This window comes from Haemorhous mexicanus, chromosome 8 (genome assembly GCF_027477595.1).
Source record: "Haemorhous mexicanus isolate bHaeMex1 chromosome 8, bHaeMex1.pri, whole genome shotgun sequence".
NCBI classification, from domain to species: Eukaryota; Metazoa; Chordata; class Aves; order Passeriformes; family Fringillidae; genus Haemorhous; species Haemorhous mexicanus.
In genome coordinates, this window is record NC_082348.1 from 31,146,508 (window position 1) to 31,167,107 (window position 20,600).

The following is a 20,600-nucleotide window of genomic DNA, read 5'->3' on the forward strand; positions in this document are numbered from 1 at the left end:
TCAAACAAAGCTTTACAAATAACTTAATGTGAATATTTCTCCTCTGCTATGGTCCAAACCAGAAATTACTAGTTTCTCTATTAAGTTACACCTAACATTCTCATATTCAAAGTTCAAAATGCTTGTTAAAACAGGCCAAGATTGGTTTTACCCTTTCTGAGCCAGAGAAATCAGAAGAAGGCATTTCTGAAATATTTATTGTCGTCCAGCATCCACAGCTGACTAGTGTACATTACTATTTTTTTTCATTGGCTTGGAACAGGCAGATCACTCCCTGCTCTTTAGTCAGGGAGTGCCTGCTCTTATCCAGGGCTGAGGAGCTCATGACTCTGAGTATCACAGACTTTAGAAGATTAACAATCAAATAATAACTTAGTCTTTCTCTGAAGAATAGGAAAACGACATTGTAAAAGCTGCTATGAAGCTTCTCATGATTTTGTGATTTCTAATGATTTTGTGACTTTTGTCTCAACAATTTCATTGCTCACCTCTTTTGAGACAATACCAGGGAAGGCCAGAGATGCAACTGTTCAGAACATACTTTTAAACTCATAGTTAACATGGTATCTTTACAAATATGCTTCAGATGCTGCGTTCAATACTAAATCACAGAATAAGTTAGGTTGAGAAGGGCCCCTAAGATCATTGGATGCAACTGTTAACCCAGCACTGCCATGTCCTAAGGGCTACATTCACATGGTTTTTGACCACTGTCAGGGCTGTTGATTCCACCTCTTCCCTGGACAGCCTGTTCCATGCCTGACTACCCTTTCAGTGAAGAAAGTTTTCCTAATATCCAACCTAAACCTTCCCTGACACAAGTTGAGGCAATTCCTCTTGTTCTGTCACTTCCTACCTTAGAGAAGACACCAACCCCCACTTGTCTACAACCTCTTTTTAGGTACATGCAGAGAGCAATAAGGTTTTCCTTCAACTTCATTTTGCCCATGGGGAAAAAAGCTGGGGAGCATCTGGTGCTCCCTCAGCGGCTCCTCATAGGACTTGAGCTCTAAATGCAATATTATGAACTGCTGTTGAGAGTTGCTATTACTACTACAGAAAAACCTCCACGTGTCTTTTCTATAAAAACAAATACATTCTACTTTCAGAATTTTTTGGATCAACACCTGAACACATGGCTGTTCTTCATTCCATCAAACAGCGCCTCTACACCAAGAAGCACAATTAAGAAGAATAATCTAATAATCATAATCTACATGAACAATAATGAATTATACAACAAAAATAACTTAATGAGTATACCTAGCATAGGTTGGGTCTCAGGTGCTATGTTGTTCACCAATGTGCCCTGTTAATCCCACCATCCACATAAGTCTTCCATGCCAGAGAAATCAATACCACAGAATGCCCTGATGTGGATTTTCCAACTCAACCAAAACATTATAGATACTTAGGAACCCAAAACTTGTATTAAAAGGTTGAAAAAAGCTCTGAGCCAGAAGGAAGTTTGCCATGCATGTATAAAATATGTGCCACACAATCTGCATAATTCCCAAAAGCATTCCTTCCTCCCTGAACAGCTGCCTGAGCATCCAGCTACAGCTGGCAGAGATACAGAGGGGAGGGCGTGGAATGGGATGTGGCACAGGCAACATGGGAGGAATACAGATATCTTTTCCAGGCATGCAGGGATGAATTTAGAAAAGCCAAGCCTGAGCTGGGGTTGACAGCAGTGAGGAATCTGACAGAGAAGGTGATGGTCAGGAAAAATGGAGCTGCACTTGTTCAGTCTGAGGGGGATGAGCCTGGTGTACACCCGTCGATGTGCACTCATGGCTGAGAGTCACAAGCTGAACAAAATCACAACCAGAAATCAGGCAAAAGAAGTTAAAATGGTAGGGAATATGTCCTGGAACTGGCTGCCAAGAGATTCTGAATCTCTGCCCTTAATGGCATTTAAAGCTCAATTGCATAAGGCTCTGTTTTGTACCACCTGACTTTGAAATAATTTCTCAGATGGGAATCAGCTGGATCATCTCCAGAGGTCCTTCCAAACTACATTACACTAGATTCTTCCACTTAATTCCTAAAGCAAATCCTAATCCAAATGCAGGACAGCCAAGGGACAACTCCAACATTCAAGGATATATAGGGCATTCCCCATTCCTAAAACTGAGGGTGTTTCAATGTTCAACAATGACCTCAATCTTTTGCAGGTTTGTATTTTCAATCCAGATTATAGTTGTTAGAAATTATATCAATGTGTGAAATAACTGATTTTAGAACTTTCTACCAAAAAAATTTATCTCAAGCTCTTAAACTGTTTAAAAATATTTTTTCTCTGATGGGAGGGGTGCAAATTAGACTGTTTAAATCAGAGATGATGAAAAAGTGTAATTAAGCATCCAGGTTGCTAAATAAATGGATGTGATGGCAATTTACTTGAGAGAAGCAAACTTCCTGGATACACAGGAAACCTAATACTTGCTCAGGGTAGCAAATACTTTAGGGCTGTGGTGGATCACACATCAGCTTCAATGTAGACAAGGGGCTCTGTCTCTGTCCTGGTTTATGACATTTTTAACATCCTACTGCATTACTGAGAGAGGGACTCCAATGACTTCTCAGACCCTATGCTGAATGCCATTAATTGGTGTGAAGGATTTGTGATTCCTGCCAAGAAACTCCAGCCCCCATGACTTTCTTGTGCTGCAAATATTTCGTAGTTGTAACTGAAGTTATTCACACAGGACTCAGAAATTTCAAGGAAAATGGAGCTTATGAAAAGCCCAAAGGATGACAAGCAGAACATTAAAGAAGATGACAGCCTTGGAGAACAGATCAAAACCTACTGGTGTGTCCTCCAGTAGGAGTTTATAAAGTATTGACAAATATGACCGGTGGGTTTTTGGAATTCTTTTTTTTTTTTGGTTTCTGACTGGAACCTACCACAAATATTTCACTGAAACACATAGGTTCTGTTTTTTCCTTTTCCAGAAAAAGGAAAGAAATGAAACATCATCCATTATACCAAAGTGCCTTGCATTACTATACACAAATGGACTTTAAAGAAGAAACACTGGAATTGCTCATAAATTTGATTCTTTTCTTGAAGGAGACCAACTTCTGGAGAGTACAAGCAATCAAACCAAGTCTGTTCAGAGTACTTGTTGCAGACATTAAATATTTTATATTTCATTTGCATTTTTATTCCTCTTTGGTATAATGAGCCCCCATCTAATGACTGTAATGTATCAGAAATAACTAAGAGTTCAAATTTGCATTGCCTTGTAAAATTACAATTTTTTGCTTTCCTATCTCCTTTGGGTATTTTCACAAAACTAATTTTTCTTGTGCCTAAACTGTAAATTAATTATGATCACATGCAAGACATTTTGGAACTCTAATGAAACTTAATTGGTATTAAGTCATTAATTCTACATATAATAAATTTAAAGTAGTAAAACTCATTATTTCTCATAATTTCTCTTCCACTGCAGTAGTTTCTAATTTTTTAAATTTTTGTGCTCAGTTTGAAACATCTTTCTGTATCTAACTTCACCACTTATCTTAAATAGTGTGCCTTGTAACTCTGCTGACTTGGGAAAGCCACATACAATTTGCCATTTGACATCTTTTCATTACTTTTAATGAAAAAAAAAAGTCATGATCATTCTGCTGAAATGCTGACTGGATAGAAAAAGAGAATTTGTATAGCAATAGCAAAAAAAAAAAAAAAATAGAAGTGCAGTTTATGCCATAAAAATGTGGCTTTGGTAATACTGTTCACTAATGATAGCAAAATGCAAATATTCAAAAGCCAGAAACGCACCTAGAGCCCTGCAACCATAGTGACATCATTTGACCAAAATGCCTGCTCCACAAGAGTATTATTTGCCATTCCATGATGATAAAAAATACATCGAATAAGCAACAGCGTATAGCTGAGAATCTAAATAAACTGTTTATTGTCCTACAGTGAAGACTAAGAGTTTTAGGTACTGCCAAGGGAGGTCTTTTGTTACAGACTCACAGAATCATTGGGTTGGAAAAGACCTTCCAGATCATAAAGTGTGACCAACACTTAATTCCTCTTTTGAATTTTGCATCTAACTCTAAGCTTTCATAATGAAACTATTACATCAAGAATCAAATCTGCAGCTGACAATATAAAAACTCTGAGAGTGTGAAGCAAGCATTAGGCCAGTGAGCACTGGGAAACTGTGACATCTCTGGGTGAAACACCCTCCCAAGGGTCTAATGTGCCCTCACTTGCCATGGAAGGGAGCAGCACTTCTGCCTTGTGCAAGGTCAGAGCCACTGACCCCTGCCTTGCCAGCAGCCAACATAAACACCAGGCTGGCAAAGCACAGCCTCTCTCTACAGAAATGGAAAGCTGTGCATGTGGAAGTGTGATCTAAGCCTAAAAATAAGCAAGTGACTCCAGAGGGGATTGCAGACACAATTACTGCAGAGGGACATAGTAAACATGGTTGGTTGGGGCAGTTTTGAGTGGCAGAAAGGCACCACTCAGGGGATGACAATCAACAGCCCTTTTTTAAAGGTTGCAGTCTTATTCCATTATAAACTCACACTTTGATCACTTTTGTTTTGCAGAAAGGAAGCTGGCCTCAAATCAAAAGAACTGCCTTAAGGGCAAAAGAGAGCATTATCTTTGCAGTACAGAAAAAGCCACAAATATCCCTTCTTAATTAAGGACAATGTTAAAAAAATTAACATGAGAGAATTTTGGGGTAGCATTAGAATTTTATATCTGGGTGATATCAAAACTGTCATGCCACCACACCAATATTTGGTACTGTATTATAAAAATTCTAAATTATCTTTCAGGGCGGGGCGGGGAAGTATGACCAATATGCTTTCATTTGTAGTGACACAGTTAAAAAAAGTATAGGACCACAAACTGATGTCAAAATTCTGGCTTCATTAAACAAAGGTCACATATTCAGAGCATGCTGAAGTGTGAGGAATCCATTTATCAGTGCCTTCTGATAAACCAAGATATTAGTAAGATACGGAAAAAAAAAAAAGGACCCAAGAAAAAACACTAAACAAACACAAAAAAATGACAGTAACAGAACAAAAGCAAACAAAACAAAACTGAAGAAGGAAAATAAACCCCCCTGTCCAATCCCCCCTACTCCCCACAAATAAAAAACCCCAAAGCCCAAAGACTGATTGGTTTACACCGTGCAAAACCATGCCAAAACCAGCTAATTTCAAAACAGCAAAGGAGGAGTGGGTGTGTTGGAAAAGAGAGAGAAATTCAAGACACTTTTATATTTCAGGGCTTCCTTAGGAGACTCAGGTTTCCTGGATTTTACTTGCGGAAGAAACAACTCAGCTCATGTTTTCTTCCAAAGAGGATTATAGCCATAAATCATCCTGAGGGTGCATGTTCTAAGAGATAACATGACATTATTAATTCCCTGCAAAAAAGATCCTCTCCAAATGGTAGAGAAAAAAGGCCACTTGTCAATATTGCAGGTTTCTTTTAATTTCCAGTTAAATTTGCTAGGAATTTTTTTTTAGTAACAGTCAACTCATGAACTGCATTTTATCAAGAACTGTCTTAGGAATCAACAAAACCTCATCTTTCCCAGTAAGCTCTGCCCATGTTCTGATCATCTCAGATTAGTGTCAGAGAAACTATTTTTGTGTCTTATAAATAACAGAAACCACTTTTCCATCCACACTAATCTGCATCCAAAAACTGAGGAGTAGAATACAGCTCACTTGCTCATGGACAAATGAGATCTCTGGTATTACTTTCCATCAAACTGATTTGATTTTCTGAACACGTCATTCTTCACTCACATGATTACTTTTTAAAATAGATCAGATCAAGTGTTGTCTTTTCTTCCCAACAAACATGGAAGACACATGAACTGAAGGTCAGAGAATTGGAACAATTTGGGCAAAAAATCAATGAGTCCTGTTCAATTCTTGTGTTATGAAGGTTTTCTGAAGCTTTTAATCATTATTTCACAACATAGTTAAAAGTTATCAAATCAATGAGACATTTCACTTAAAACCCAAAATGCTGCAAACCCCAAATAAAGTACTGATGGATACATACTTTGCTCTTAAAGTGAAAAATACTGCAAAATTTAATGAGAATGATACTTGAAAACTGAGGTGGAAATATCATCTAGATTTATTATGGTTATGCCTGCATATGCCAGCTGAGTTCATAAAAGCTGTGTGAATTTATTCCAGGTGTCCATAAATAAACAGGGTAGGGAATCCCATACCATTACACTCCAGTTAAAGAGCAGAGCAATTTTTTGCTTGCTTTGAATCAGATGACTGATAGTTCTAAATAAGAATTTTCTACTGTGATCCAAATGAAAAATGGGTTTAATTTCTTTTAAAAAAAGCCACCAAAACCCAACATATGGCATTAAAATCTCAGTTTCCTACAAGTGTTCTGACAGGCCTTAGAGGCCACCACAAAGGTGGAGGAGGTCCTGGAATAAACAACAAACAGGAGCAGGACCGGAGAGGACAATTGGGTACATACCAGCCTAAATAATTTGAAAGACATTTTGGACCAAGATTCTTCCTTTAAATTGGAATTCTCCATTCTTTTCTTCTGCTCCAGAACTTGCTGATGCTGTTATTACTACAGTTAGCACCATCTTGCACCATCCTCTTTATTCTAATTCTTTTTCTGCGCAGCTGCACTGACACCTACTCACCAGATCTGCTCTTAGGCAAGACAATGAAACATGAAAGATCAAGGAGGTTTCTTTTTTCCCTCAAAGACCAGAAATTAACAGACATTGTTCAGTGCTTTGAAAAAACTCATGCCTTCAGCTTGCTCTTAAATCAGATGGCACAGTCACCACAGCAAGAAATCCTCCCTCTGAAGAAGTGTAATATAAAGCCAAGGTGTCTGGCAAAGCTATTCAGTTAAATGGTAACACATCCTTTGGACAAGAATTCACCTGGAGAACACACAGAATAAAAACACATCCAATACCTGGCTACTATGAGAAAGAGACTCAGCTTCTCATTACAAATTCTTGTTCACTCTGTGGCAATGCTAAGCCAAAAAAAATTGCAAATACAAAAGCAGAGAACACTAATGTGTAAACCTGAGTCCTGGCCCAAGAAACAAATATTTATGTGTGTGTATATATATATATATATATATATATATGTAAAAATTTTGATACTAGGAATTTTCACATTGATTTTTATTGACTATTTTAAGAAAGGTTTTTATATTAAGAAATATCAATCATAAGAAAACATCATCCAGAACAGACCACAATAGAATTTGATTGAATTATACTCTCAGTTTGAGCAAATAACTGCAGATTCCTCAGTTTACTCTGAGTTATGTTGATGGCTGCATATTCTCTCCTCCTTTTAACAAACTATCTTCTAAGCTGGTATTTAGGTAAGTATTTAGGAACCTTTAAGTTCTAAAGTATTGAGGTAAGATGCATTTCCTGTCAAGGGATACCATTAGACAAATTCAACTTTTTACTTTCAAAATTACTTATATAAACTTATCTCACTGTAATTGGGATAAGAAAATTAAAGTAAGGCTTCTGGCAAAAATGCCATTATTGTTCTACTACATTTCCTGAGTATCTGACATTTCAATATATCCAGCAGAAAGGGTTGTTATTTGTTGCCTTTGATATTGTTCAAAATAAGTTTGTGCCATTAATTTTAATAATATTGTTAGCATGCAGCCTGATGTTAAATGCCTTTGCACTCAAAACCTCCATTCATTTACAAAAACATCATCAAGGAGAGAAGGAACACTAATTTGCTTTCTAGTAAACCATAGCTCAGAACAAGAATCAACTGGCCATTAAAAACAGAACACCTGCAAAACAGACATTTACTAAGCTTGTCTTCATTATTTCATCTGGCAAATCTGTCTCTGCAATCTTCAAGTTAAAAACATGATAGAATGTGCTGCATTCTAAAGGTATGAGGAGAAAATAACTTCATATTTTCTTACCTTTGCATTATAGGGAATATAATGCTTTGATAAGGCTTCAGGAGTGTGCATCCATGTTTTGTCTACAGAAAAGCAAAATAAAAGAAGCACTGAATAGGTTATTCAATTGTTGACTTATATATAATAGTATCTCTGTGGACAAGTTCAACAATCATCCTCTTACTCAAAAACCAGCTGTCTGAAGTGGTTAGAGGGGCTGGAGGGAAATATCTCACACCTTCCCAAACACTTAGAAGAAAGAATCTGCTTCTTTCTGTTGGGCACATTTCCTATTTTAACCAACATGGTTTTCCATAAGAACTGCAACTTCTCCCCACAAATGTATTAATTGGTCTGAGGTTGTTTGCTGGTTGTTTGCCTCAGATCAGGATTTTCTGCATCCTGCTGTTTAAAGCACTGACTGCAGCTTGTGCATCTAATGATGTTTTTTGATGAATTTTGTGCTTTTTTTCTGATGAATTATCAAGACATTAAAGGAACAAACAAAAAATTATCCAAGTTGCAACTGACAGAAGAAAGCCTTAATCCATATAAAGAAAAAAATTATGAACACCAGATTCATAAGTTTTAGATCTGATTTATAAGTTCAGATCATCTGTAATTTTTCCATTCCTATGCTAAACAAATTTGCATATTTACCCTTTAACTTTCCCACTACAATACTGTGTTATTCTCTTACTTTTCCTCCTGCATGGACCTAATTCTGTAATTATTGGTCAAATACATCTTCTCCTCTCCCTTTAATGGCCTTTTTGAATGTTCTACGCAATTTAAGATGGAATTCCAAACATTAAGGAAAAGCTTCTTTTTATTACAAATCTTAGAAACAAATTTTCAAAGTTTTCTCATTTGAGAGAATTTAAGAAAACAAGAACATTCAGAAATGCTAATTTTCATTACCACACATTTGGGAGAATCTGTAAATCCAATTAATGTTTTATATGAGATATATTGAACATTTAGTAGTGTTTTCTAACTTGAGACTATCCTGGTTTAAACGAGCATGAACCAAAGTCATAGAACTGGAACTTTATTCAGTTAAGTAACAGGATAACAACTTAAAGCAAAATTCTACCCTTGGATATTCACAATTCCATTTGTCTTTAAGGGCAGTTGCAGTTACAGTAATTACCAACTTTTTTGTTAGTTATACTTAGGGACAATAAAATTCTGTTCACTTCAAACTGTTGAAGAGCAAAAGCTGTGACACTGATTGACACAAAAGCAATAATTAAATATTTCAGGTTATGCAGAAGTAAGAAAAGGGTTAAACAAGTTATTCACCAGTCACCACAGTAACAGGATCAGAACTACAAAGCTGGGAGAATTCTTTTTTCCCTTAGCAAATTTTATTCTAGATGGCAGCAATGTTCAGCTCCATTACTGAAGAGTGATATTATCACTTCTTAATTAAGGAAGAATGATTTGCCCATTCAGCTGCACCCAGGAGGATGATTAAAGTGGCTCTTCCTTTTAACTGGTGCTTGTGACTGGACTTCTGGAACCAAGAAATCATTCCCAGAATATTTTAACATCCAAAAGCTGATCTCCTCTTTAGCATAATATCAAAGGCTGATGTTATCTGAAAGTGCAAAATAACCATCCCAGGGAATTTGTGAGTCAGGCCAGGTAGGATAAAGCCTGTCAGGCCAGGAGAGAAGCTGAAGCCCAGCCAGGCAGCTGGTCACCAGGCACGGGGGAGCTGGCACTCAGGACAGGAGTGCTCACTGCCTGCTCTGTGAACACCTACACAGGGCCACTTTCAGCTCCTCCAGGTGCAGCCACATTGCTAATACCAAGGGTTAATTTACCTACTTCCTGCACATCACTGTTTACTAGCTTCAATAGAGATACAGTCCTATTCATACATGTATAAAGGAAAATGTAGTGAAAATAGAGCACTGAACCTCTTAAGGAAATCGCAATAGTTCTCCACTCATTTTATGCCTAGTACCTGCCCAAACATGTGACAGAGGGGTAGCTTCTACAGCAATTTTACAAGCAGACAAGTGGCTAGACAGGTGCCATCAAAACTATTCCTTGCAAATGTTTTTTACTCCCTTCACTCCATTAGGGCAAATTCCAATCTGAAAAAAATATTATTTAGTTTGGGAGTCAAATGTGAAGTGCTGGTCTTAATTCAGCATCAGCTAATCTTTCGAATTTTATTATCATGTACAAAGCTTTATTTGAAATGTTTCTGTGAAATCAAGTTGCCTACCAGCCTCCAACAGTAATGTGACAGAGATTCCAGCAAGGAATAACATTGCTGGGCAAATGTTGCTATAACTGCTGGTGCCCCTAATCAGGAGGAAGATCAGGAAATATGGACAGGTGCTCTCAGCTCAACATGAAATCATAACTTAGAGAGGTACCAAAAGACACCTGGTTCCAGGAGCCTTGTGCTATTGGTTAAAATAGTCCAACAGTCAGCTGTAGATCCACAGACACTGCCACAGCTACTGAAGATTTCCTCTGAAAATGGAAGTCCTTTTCTTAGAGGCAAGTAACAATGACAGAGTGGGGATGGTTTGGAAAGAGCTCTCAATGCTAAACTAAATCAGTCCAAGGCAAAACTCAAGCTGATAGCAAAGATGTGCAAAAAAATCATACAAGCTATTATGAGGTAGTTTTTTTACCAGCATCTCCTTCTGAATTGTGAGGTCTGATTATGGACTTACACTACCCTCAGCAGCTGTTTGAAATACTGCTTGGAATAAGCTTGATTTCACAGCAGTTGAGAAAGACTACATTTCAGAAATTTTGCATGCAATAAACCAGAAAAACATGAAAAAATAAAACCTATAAAAGAAGTATTGGTCAAATATCTGATGCAGATATGGATTGTGGTTTTTATGATCCCTCACCTAATTTAATTTTTAGAGAGTTTCCACAGCTTAAAATTTAATTATTCATTCTGAAGCAACAAGCAAAATTTGAAACCCTACAATGAAAATCACAGTTCATATTATTATTTTAGTAGTTACACAGACACTTCCCTGCTAAATAAAACAAGAGGTCCTAAAGAAAGGACTGAAAGCCTAGATAAAACCAAACCTAACAACCTGCATCTAATGCTAACAGTAATAGAAAGTGAAAGGACTCATGCTGTTACACTAGGTGAAAACCACAGTTATTGTAGATCTTGTCTGAAGTTCTTAATCCAGGCTGCCTTAGAGTTTACATTAAAGCTTAAAAAAGTGCTCAGTTGTTTTTTGAGAATTATGAGGTTTTGAGAATTATATATTTGAGCCAGAGTCCAATAGAAGATATGCTAAACTGAGGTATGAGAAATTCTGAGCAAGTGGTGGTTTTGCCACATTTGCTGGCACTGCGTGGAGCAAGAGGTATAAAAAAGGGTCACCACTGTGATTTAAAGAGTATGGGGTAAACCTAGCCCTGGTTAACCAGGACTGGCAATCCTGTGTGCAGCTCCCCCTCAACAGCTCAGCATGTGCATAGTGTGCTCAGTATGTGGCACAGGCACAGGGAGCCCCCAGAGCAGCAGCACTGTCCAGTTTTTAAGGGAATTTGACTTGGGTGAGAGCTTCTCAGGTTTTATTCCCTGCCAAAACATACCAGTTTGCTAAGAGAAAACTGCACCAAGTTAACAGTGGGAGACTCAAGGGTCTGAAAGACTTAATTGCAAGGGTGGAGACGGGAGCTGGGCACTTCCATGGGCAGAGGTGTAAGGCTGCTAAGAATTGAGCCTTCTCTCTCTTCTCACCTGCCTGAACCATGGCAGCCCCTTCCTGTTCAAAGGAGGAGGTTGCTTTCCAAAGTGCATTTCACACCTGCTGGGTCCCCTGCGTGGGCCAGGGCAGAGGGACAAAGGTGTGATGACAAATCACACACCGAAGGCAATTGACTCGGGGACTTCATCAGGGGCCCTGAAGTGCAGTGCTGCACTCAGGGGAGCTTGGCACCAGGTTAGATAACAGCACAGTGGCCGTTTATCTGCCAAAAAGGAAAGCACTAGCAGTGCCAAGAAATTGTTCTCCCTTTGAGATTAATTTCTTGGCATGTTACTGCCCTAAGAGATTGTAGAATGGCATTTTCACAGTGCAGCTTTAGTTAACTGCCTCCCTAAAGCCCACTGGCATTATTAATTCTTTAGCATTAAGTAACATTTATTAATTATTGTTTCTAAAATGTTTATCAAAGCATATTAGACCTAGCAGCCATTCATTTAAGACAATGAACAGAGAAAAAAACAAAAAGTCAAAATCAGAGTCTAAGTGCCATAGCAAAAACACAGTAATTTCTAAAAGGTAGAAAATAAAACCTTTATTCTTTACTGGATTAGTATATTTTCACATTGATGGATCCTTTCGTTGTTAACAGAAGAAATCTTGGAACTGTCTTTTCTTCCTGTTTTATAAAACTTGTAATGACAAAAATATTTTTTGTTACAAGCAGCATAATAAGATTCTCTCGAAGAAGATATCCTAAGAGATGCATAATAAATTTAGGTATTACTGCCTCAGGAACACACAGCTTACTTGCTTCAGTGTATGTACACAAGTGCTCTCTGCTTCATTATTCCTAGATTATCTATTCTTCTGTAAAGAAAGAAAACCTTCACAACAGGACATGAAAGAACTGTCACCCTGTTGAATAATTTCCTTTATTCTGACTGCAGTAGAAACAGGCAGGTGCTCACAAAGCCTCCTTATGCTGGTCAGACAGCAAGGTAGAATCTGATTTCTTAACCTCTGCAGGCAACACATGAATGGATAGGCTGAGGTCTGAGACAATGCTTGGCACCAGAGTTTTCACCAGAATGCAATACCAAAATATTACTAACAAACAAATCTACCCATATTACTGCATTGTTCAGCTGCAGCATTTGTTCTAGCCACCTTCTAGAGCTATGGCTGAGTAAAGTCTGGGTGTCTGATACCAGTAATTTATTGAAGTTATTAACAGGCTACCAAGACTAAGGAAAGGAAATTATGAGTCAGAGCCTTCCCTACAAACACATAGAGCAAAATTCCCATCAATACACATAGATCAAAAATACTTTTGTTATTTCTTTTCCTCTCTTTTTCCCCAAACATAAGATATGCTTTGGATGCATATTTAGTCTTTGCCAAGAAAAGAGCCATATCTCCCTAGAACAGAGTGAGCTTGGCAGAATTCTTTGCCTGTGTCCTTATCCCCTAATATTTAGGACCTTGTATATGGTTTTAAACAGCTAATTGCTATAATTGCAGAATGGTGGCTCAGAATGCTGGCTTGGCATAGTTACAAAATGAAAACAAGCCTGATATTTGCATTTCCCTCAAAAGTAACATCCACTGCATGGCCTACACATTTTACAGAGATATGGATGTTGATATAGAAGTTCTGACAATAAAGGAAAATAGGATGAAAGTGTTAGTGCAACTGACCAGTGATTAGGAAATCCTAGCTTTTGCACTTTTGATTTGTTGATGTTAAGAATTTTTAACAAGCTCATATTTCTAAACCAAAGGGGAAAAAAACCAAGAAAAACAAATCTGAACTATTTAGCCCATACCTTGTATGTCTTCTAGTTACAACAAAAGCTCCACTGTCTTTGATAAAAGCTTCTATTTGAAGTCACAAAGGGATTACTGGCATAACATAATTTAAGTGATCACATTTTACAAGTTTTCACTAATAGATATGTAATGATCAAACCTCTAACTTTTTGTAGTCTTGTTGTAGAAATAGAGTTCAGTGAACTGTTCCAGTATTGCTATAAATGAATTTGGAGGAGTATCAATTAAACTTGTAAAAAATGTTTAAATAGCAAGCTTTTGAAGAATTTCTTGCTGTTAAAGAACATTATGTAAATAGGTCAAAACAAAAGAAAAGGAGCATAAATTACAATCATAATATAAAATTAAAATATAATTTTAATTTTCTGATTCCAGAACACTAAAATAATGTGATATTAAAGTTATAATGGAGCTTTCTTTAAAATTCAAACTGGAAGGAGAAGAAAGGAGTTTGAGCAATCAATGAGAGCAACTAAAATATGCACATCTATGGCTTCCTCTTGCTTATGTACCTAAGGTACATCCTTTTATGTCCCAGAAGGATTTGATTTCACAAAACAGTGTTTTCCTGAGTGATCTATTTGGGATGTTCTCTGCAATTTTCCAACAGCTTTATAAGAAAATCTTATGAAATCCAGTAGCCATTGTGATTCCTATCAAGGTCTGGTTGTTACAGCCCTAATTTATTTCACACAGGATAAGATATTTTGCCTTGAACTAGATACCCACCAAGTAATCTCACAGAGTGCCTGTGTAACCCAAGTATTTAGGCTGTGGCTAAATTTTAATAGAAGCCAAAAAAAGCTTCAGACTCCCAGTGTTTGTGCCCATGGCTCAGCAGCGCAGATGCCTCCTGGAAAGGAGTTCCTGAGCTTTGGGAGGAGTTACAAAAGTTACTGCTGTAAATGTCACTGTTAACCCACCTAGAATATTCCTTCCAGCAGGCAAGAGATAAGAACAGCTCTGCAACACCTTTCTGAAGATAATGCAGATAAAATAAGCCACAGGAAATTTTCCTCCTATTCTTGTGGAACCAGAGAGAAAGGAAAAATCAGGCTCAGCTGCACAGAGCCAAGGATCCTTCAGAGGTTTCCAGAGCACCCTCCTCATCTGCATGCCTCCTCTGAAGACATATTGTGACCCTTTTTTTCCTAAACAATTAGAGCTGAGCCTTCTGCTTTCAGAAGGTGAATATACTACCATAAATATGTGTCCAGCTGCATACAGATGCTTACATACACACACAAAGTGTCAGCCTGAGCACAGCCCAAGAGAAGACCACTGGGTCCTTGCCAAATGAAGGTGGAAACCCTGCAGGTCTCCTTGCTGCTGGGCTTGAATGGTGCTGCCACAGGCTAAGGAGAGCCATAGCACAAACAATACCTCAAAAATCAATGCAAAAATGGGACTTGGCCACTGAATATTGGTTTTCCACATGACCCCACGTTTAGAAAAACAAGGAACAGTAATTGGAATAGATATGACTTCTTTGTGGAGGTGTTATAAAACCATTCAATGATTTTTTGTGTCAAGACCAGATGAATACAGAAATATTTGTTATACCAAAAAAAGCCCCCTCTTTTCCTCCCACCCTTCACTCCTGAAAAACATTTTGTTCAAGAAAACCCTACAAACATCAAGCAGCAGCTTTTTAGCAGTAGGGGCAGAAGAGCTTTAGACCTAGGTTTGGTTTGTTGAATTGTTGGTTTTTGGGATTTTTTTCCCCCCTCTCCCCTGTAAGTTGAATGCTTTTATGAAAGGACAAAGTGCAACCACAAGAATATCTGAAGATCACAGTGGGGGAGCCTGTGGCTGCTTACATTCCTTTAAAACTATGTGACTATATCCTCTTTATGTTTTTTATCATTACTCCAAATGTGGAAGTCCAGCACACAACACGCCATTTGTTTAAACCACTGATTTAAACAAATGATTTCACTGATGTGAAATAGGTTCTGACAGAAGGAAAATATTTACTTTAGGACTGTACTTATCCCATCACTTTTTTGGCCCTTTGTCATTAAGAGATAAAATATAAAACAAAATATTTTTCATCTCTGGAATGCAGCATATGTTTATTACAAAAATAAAGATTGCATTATAGCCAGTCAATTCACATAAAAAGAACATCCTATAACATTTGATTGCAGTTTTTTAATATGTCAGCCCCTGCCCATTAAATGCACCTGTCTACACTTTCATAAATAAGACTCATAAAAAGCCATTTCACAGAAATATCATTGCTGAAGCTGATGATTTTAAAACAGATCATTCCTTCAATGTATTCTCTTTAGCATTACAAAGACCATCTATATCTCAGGAGCTGGTAATTGGCAGCAATTATCCACCTTATTAACTGCTATCATATGGAAAAAAAACCCAGAAAATTTAGATTTCCATGTACATTGAACTTCATGTGATAAGAAAATGAAGGCTGACATTCTTTATAGGATGAAGGAGGACCATTGGGGCATAATAAAGAAAAAAAAACTAAATTCAACTGCTACATCTTGCACAACCTCACCCACTTCAGCCATTGTAATTCAGTGGACCTGTATATCTACATTTTTAGCACTGTTCTGTGTCACTCTAAAAATTTCAATGTTTTGCTCAAAGAGGGTTTGGATTACAGTCATTCCTTATTTAGATGTGTCTCTCTCTGGAAGGAATGGGAGTTTTCTCTCACATTTCTGATGGGACAAAAGTAAGGAAACACTAGTTATTTTTCCTTACTTATTTGCACCAGTTCTTACACTAGCATCTTTTAATAGAAGGATGCAGGATCAGTAAAATGTGCCAAATTCAGTTATGTGAGGCAACTCCATTCACTAAAATAAGTAAAACAAAATCCCCAGAGTTATTGTTTTCTATTTTGTTCATGCAAATAAATCTTGTCACAAAATCAAGTCTAAACTAAGAACAAGTAAGTAATTCAGTTTAGATACAAATATACTAAGAATGAGAAAAATTTACATAACAATATAGCTTTTAGAGAGATCTCTTACAGGAGAATTACATTAATATCCCTAAGCAACTTAAAAGAGTGGCTGAATTTATCAAAATGCAAACATATTTCAAATTGAACAGACTTCCATCTGTACCACAGACTTCTGTACCACAGCATTTCAAAGTGAGCATGTGACTTTAAAGGAAAAATTGAAAACGAAAAGGAGGACTCCTCAAAACCCCTTCCCCAGAACTGGATCACATACAGAAGCAAGATTCCAATAACGTGATAGATACACAAATGTTTTCACAAGCTTTGTCATAACAAGAAAAGAAGGACATATATATTGTTCATCAATTTGTTTTCGTGGGAGAAGGAAAAAGAGCCTTAAAGAAAAGATAATTATCATTTCACTGTAATTTACTGCATTCATTGATCAATGAATGGAAAACAGAATGCTTGCTTTTGTACAGTTTGTAGAGTCATACAGTATTTCTGCACTGAGAATTTTCTCCATAACACACCTATTTGTTAGTCCAACCAAACTCTGCTGAAGCCATGAGAGAGGCTAGGTTGCTCTGAATGTTTTTTTTAAATCCATATTTAAACATGCAACTTCAACCAGCAAGTGCTGGTATCAGCTTTAAATCTGAAACTAACCTTGTTTTCCATATTACAGCCTACAGCTTGTTTCCCTGTGATACAAGCTCATGGGTAACATCAGACACCAGATATCACAACCTGGACTGCTGAAAGATCTCATTTATTTATCATTACCTGGGTAAGTACCTTCTGGAGAAAGATGAATTTTCTTAAACTTCACATTTTCTTATATTTTTCATTGCTACTATTGGGATGAAAGATGAACAGCTTGATTTTTTTCAATTTGAGATTTAAGCATATCAATTAAGCCATCAACCCAAATGACTATCAGACAAGTAAAGATAATTGCCGCTGAGATACAAGCAAACTCACCAGTTCTGGCTTGTACTAAATCTTGGGGAGTCAGGCAATGGCTGTACCTCTTTTTTAAGGCCAGACCACCCAGCACACCTTGCCAGCTGAAGTGGCTATTTCTTGTCCAGACCATGCCCCTCAAAAACCAACTTACAGTGGGTACAGGCTGCAGATATGACACCGGCAGTAAAAATTGTGCCTGAAAATGAAGTACTGGTAATGCTGAAAGTGGAGATGTGTGCTCTCAAGAGCACTGCTCTCACTTGTGAAAAGCTGCTCTTCCCATAACAGATTCTCTCCATAAAGACTCATGCCACACATCTTAGGAGACTTTTGCCTGTAAAGGATCAGAATTAGTTTTAAAAAGAGCTTTCTGTCTTAGCAATTCACATTTCATGGCAATTCTTTTGTGAAAGCACAGGCTGCTATCCAGCCTCCAACAGAAGAAAAAGGGGGAAAAAAATGAAAGAAAGCTTGCTTTTAGTGTTTCCTTTCTTGCCTTGTCTACCAATGTCTGCAAACTAAATAACTTCCTGAACATTTAGAAGAAAAATTCTGGTGCTGGGATCAGGTGATGGAATGAGAACACAGCTGACCAGCAAGAACAGAGGAGTCCCAGCCATTCTGGCATCCAGTTTGCCCAGTTCAAAAGGGTGGGAGCTATGGCATGAGCAACTACCTTCTCTATGTGCATCCTGATCATCACAAGGAACATCAGGGAACGTTTATTCTGTACATCTGCCCAGTTCAGATATAATCTCTGGCTATTATCCAAGAATCACCTATATCTGCTTAAATTCCCCTCACAATCCTATGGATTTAAGGCTATTGTTCTTGTAGCTTCAAGGTAACAGAGCACTGCAAACTTGGAATTCACACAAACCCTACCAGACAGCCAGCTGGAAACTAGTTTGGGTTCAGCAAGAACTGCTTGGGAAGCCACAGCAGTCACACTGTTAATGCCTCAAACTATCCACACTCTTGTGGGCAGAAGAAACCCACAAATAACACATCAAGAAATGGAAATAACTGTATCTGTGAGATGTGGGGTGAAAAATCAAATACTATAAAGGAAGTTCAGCAATTGAAACTGTTTTTAAATGCAGTTATTATGCATGAACACTGATTGAGCCAAGTTCTTCTGAACTTCAATTTGCATTAAAAATATGTAATTTAAAATATGTAATTTTCACTTGTTCTTGACAATTACTTAACTGAAACTTGGCTTTATTCCTAGGGTAAGAGAATGGAAATGTCACGAGTGATACTATGAGTAAAATAAATGGATGACAGCATTGAATGTTCTGAATCATTGTTAGGAATCCACACTAATTGCATTTCATTGTGCCTGACAGCTTTTATATGATACTTTTTTCTTGTTGGGGGAAGAAAACAAGACAAGAAATTAACAACAAAGCAAATGTCTTTGAATACAATGAAATTCCAAAAATATAGGTAAGGACTCAGTAAGAAATTAGTAAGAACTGAAGAGAGAAGTTGAGACACCTCAAATGATCCCAGGAAACTGAGGATACAACTTCACACCTGATTGTAAAGACAAGGTGCAGAAACTGGCAAGGGCAAGATGAAATAGAGACAGAGCATTTTAGCATTCTGGGTTCGAGTCCAAACTGTGAGAGAATTTCTAGTAAAACACAACTGCTGTTTCTGAAACATGGCAGGCTGAGCTACAAACATTATCAGAAGTCATTAGGAAAAAAAAAGGAAAATTACATAGTCTCTAAACAAAACAATCTACAATACCCAAATTTCTTTCTCAGTTCTGATAAATCAATCCACAATGAAAGAATAATCAAATGGTTTCTCCAATGATCTGGAAGAAGTCTGGCACCACTATCAAGCACCTGAAAGATGCTATCTCTTGATAGCAATATTGCGATGAGCTACAAAAGAAAACACATCAGTGCTTAAGGATAGCACATGCTATGGGTTTAAGCTTATTTTCTCCAGCTGTCAGGGTATTAAAGGATCTTTCATCCTATTTTTCAGCTTTGTAAGTGTCTCTTCCTTTTGTGGTCACGTGCTGATATTCTGGACTGCTTCTCTTACCTGGATTCACCTGGCTTTAACAAACAAATGCACTGGACACACAAGGATGCAGTGATGCTGGCATTCCATGTTGGCCTAAGTACACAGACTCCTTTTATTTCCAGCTTTGATATTGACACCAAAGCAGAAACTCTTGCTATGTAAACAAAATATTTACACTCAGTCCAACTGAGGTTATACCTACTTATTCATGCAAGGGCTTCATCTCAGTGTGTGCCCCACTTAAGGACCTTTAGCACTAACATGGAAAATAAAGAAATGAGTATTTTCTACCTTAAAAACAAACAGGGGAAATAGCAACAAAGCTGTCAGTTAAAAAGCTTCACCCCTAATGCTCCTCCTAAAGACTTATGTTTCATGAAAGTGACTAAGCAAGCCAGAGGAGCAACATATATAACTCTGAATATTTAGTGCTTTGATATCCTTTTGGAAAGCACGCCATTTCAGATTGCTACAAATCCAGAACAGCTTCTTACAGCTAAAAATATCTTGCTGCATGAGATATTTCAAGTATATTAAACACAGTTTGAAAAAAAAAAAAACTTCTCCAAGAAGAATCCAATGAATATAAAGAAATGTCACTGATTCTTAGAAGTTCTAAAACCCTCAAGAACCTCCTTTAGTATGTGCAGGCAAAAAAATAAAACAGAATGTGTATTTTATGTTTATGTATTTATATGTGTGCGTGTAAACACATCCTGCAATAAAAAATACACAAAATTCAACTTCAGCCTTGGAACGCAGAAAGCTCTGTAAGTACCAATCAAGAATGCTTTGCTCCATACATCTTCTAGAAGGGCTGCTCATTTTTATCTAGATAATTCAGTGCAATGATTAAGTTTTTCTTTGTATAATTCTTAATATTCCAAAGAAGCTTTACAGGGCATTTATGTCTCCATGAAATATAAGCTAAATTACCTACCTTTCTTCCTGCTAAAAGCACGATTCATGTTGAAAAATCTACCCAGTCAATGATGATTCTGGGTTTGGTTTTTTCCTCCCCACTTTAACCTGCAGAACAACATACATAAGAAAACAGAAAATTCCATTATTATAGTTGAAATTCTATCTATCTATCTTCATATTTAAGACACTGCAAATGACCTTAAGAATTGTGAAATAATGCTGAGGAAGC

The 20,600-nt window shown here is 37.3% G+C and overlaps 1 protein-coding gene across 4 annotated transcripts in view; it reads right to left on the bottom strand.

Moving 5' to 3' along the window:
* Positions 1–20,600, bottom strand: part of GULP1 (GULP PTB domain containing engulfment adaptor 1) — a 145,668-nt gene that overhangs the window by 54,733 nt on the left and 70,335 nt on the right. For all 4 annotated transcript variants that reach the window (XM_059853461.1, XM_059853462.1, XM_059853464.1 and 1 more), the window contains 2 exons: positions 20,388–20,476; positions 7,967–8,028 (listed from right to left, as the gene is read on the bottom strand). In XM_059853461.1, coding sequence (XP_059709444.1) covers positions 7,967–8,028; positions 20,388–20,415 — 90 coding nt within the window. In that variant the 5' untranslated portion in view covers positions 20,416–20,476. The remainder of the gene's footprint in view (positions 1–7,966; positions 8,029–20,387; positions 20,477–20,600) is intronic.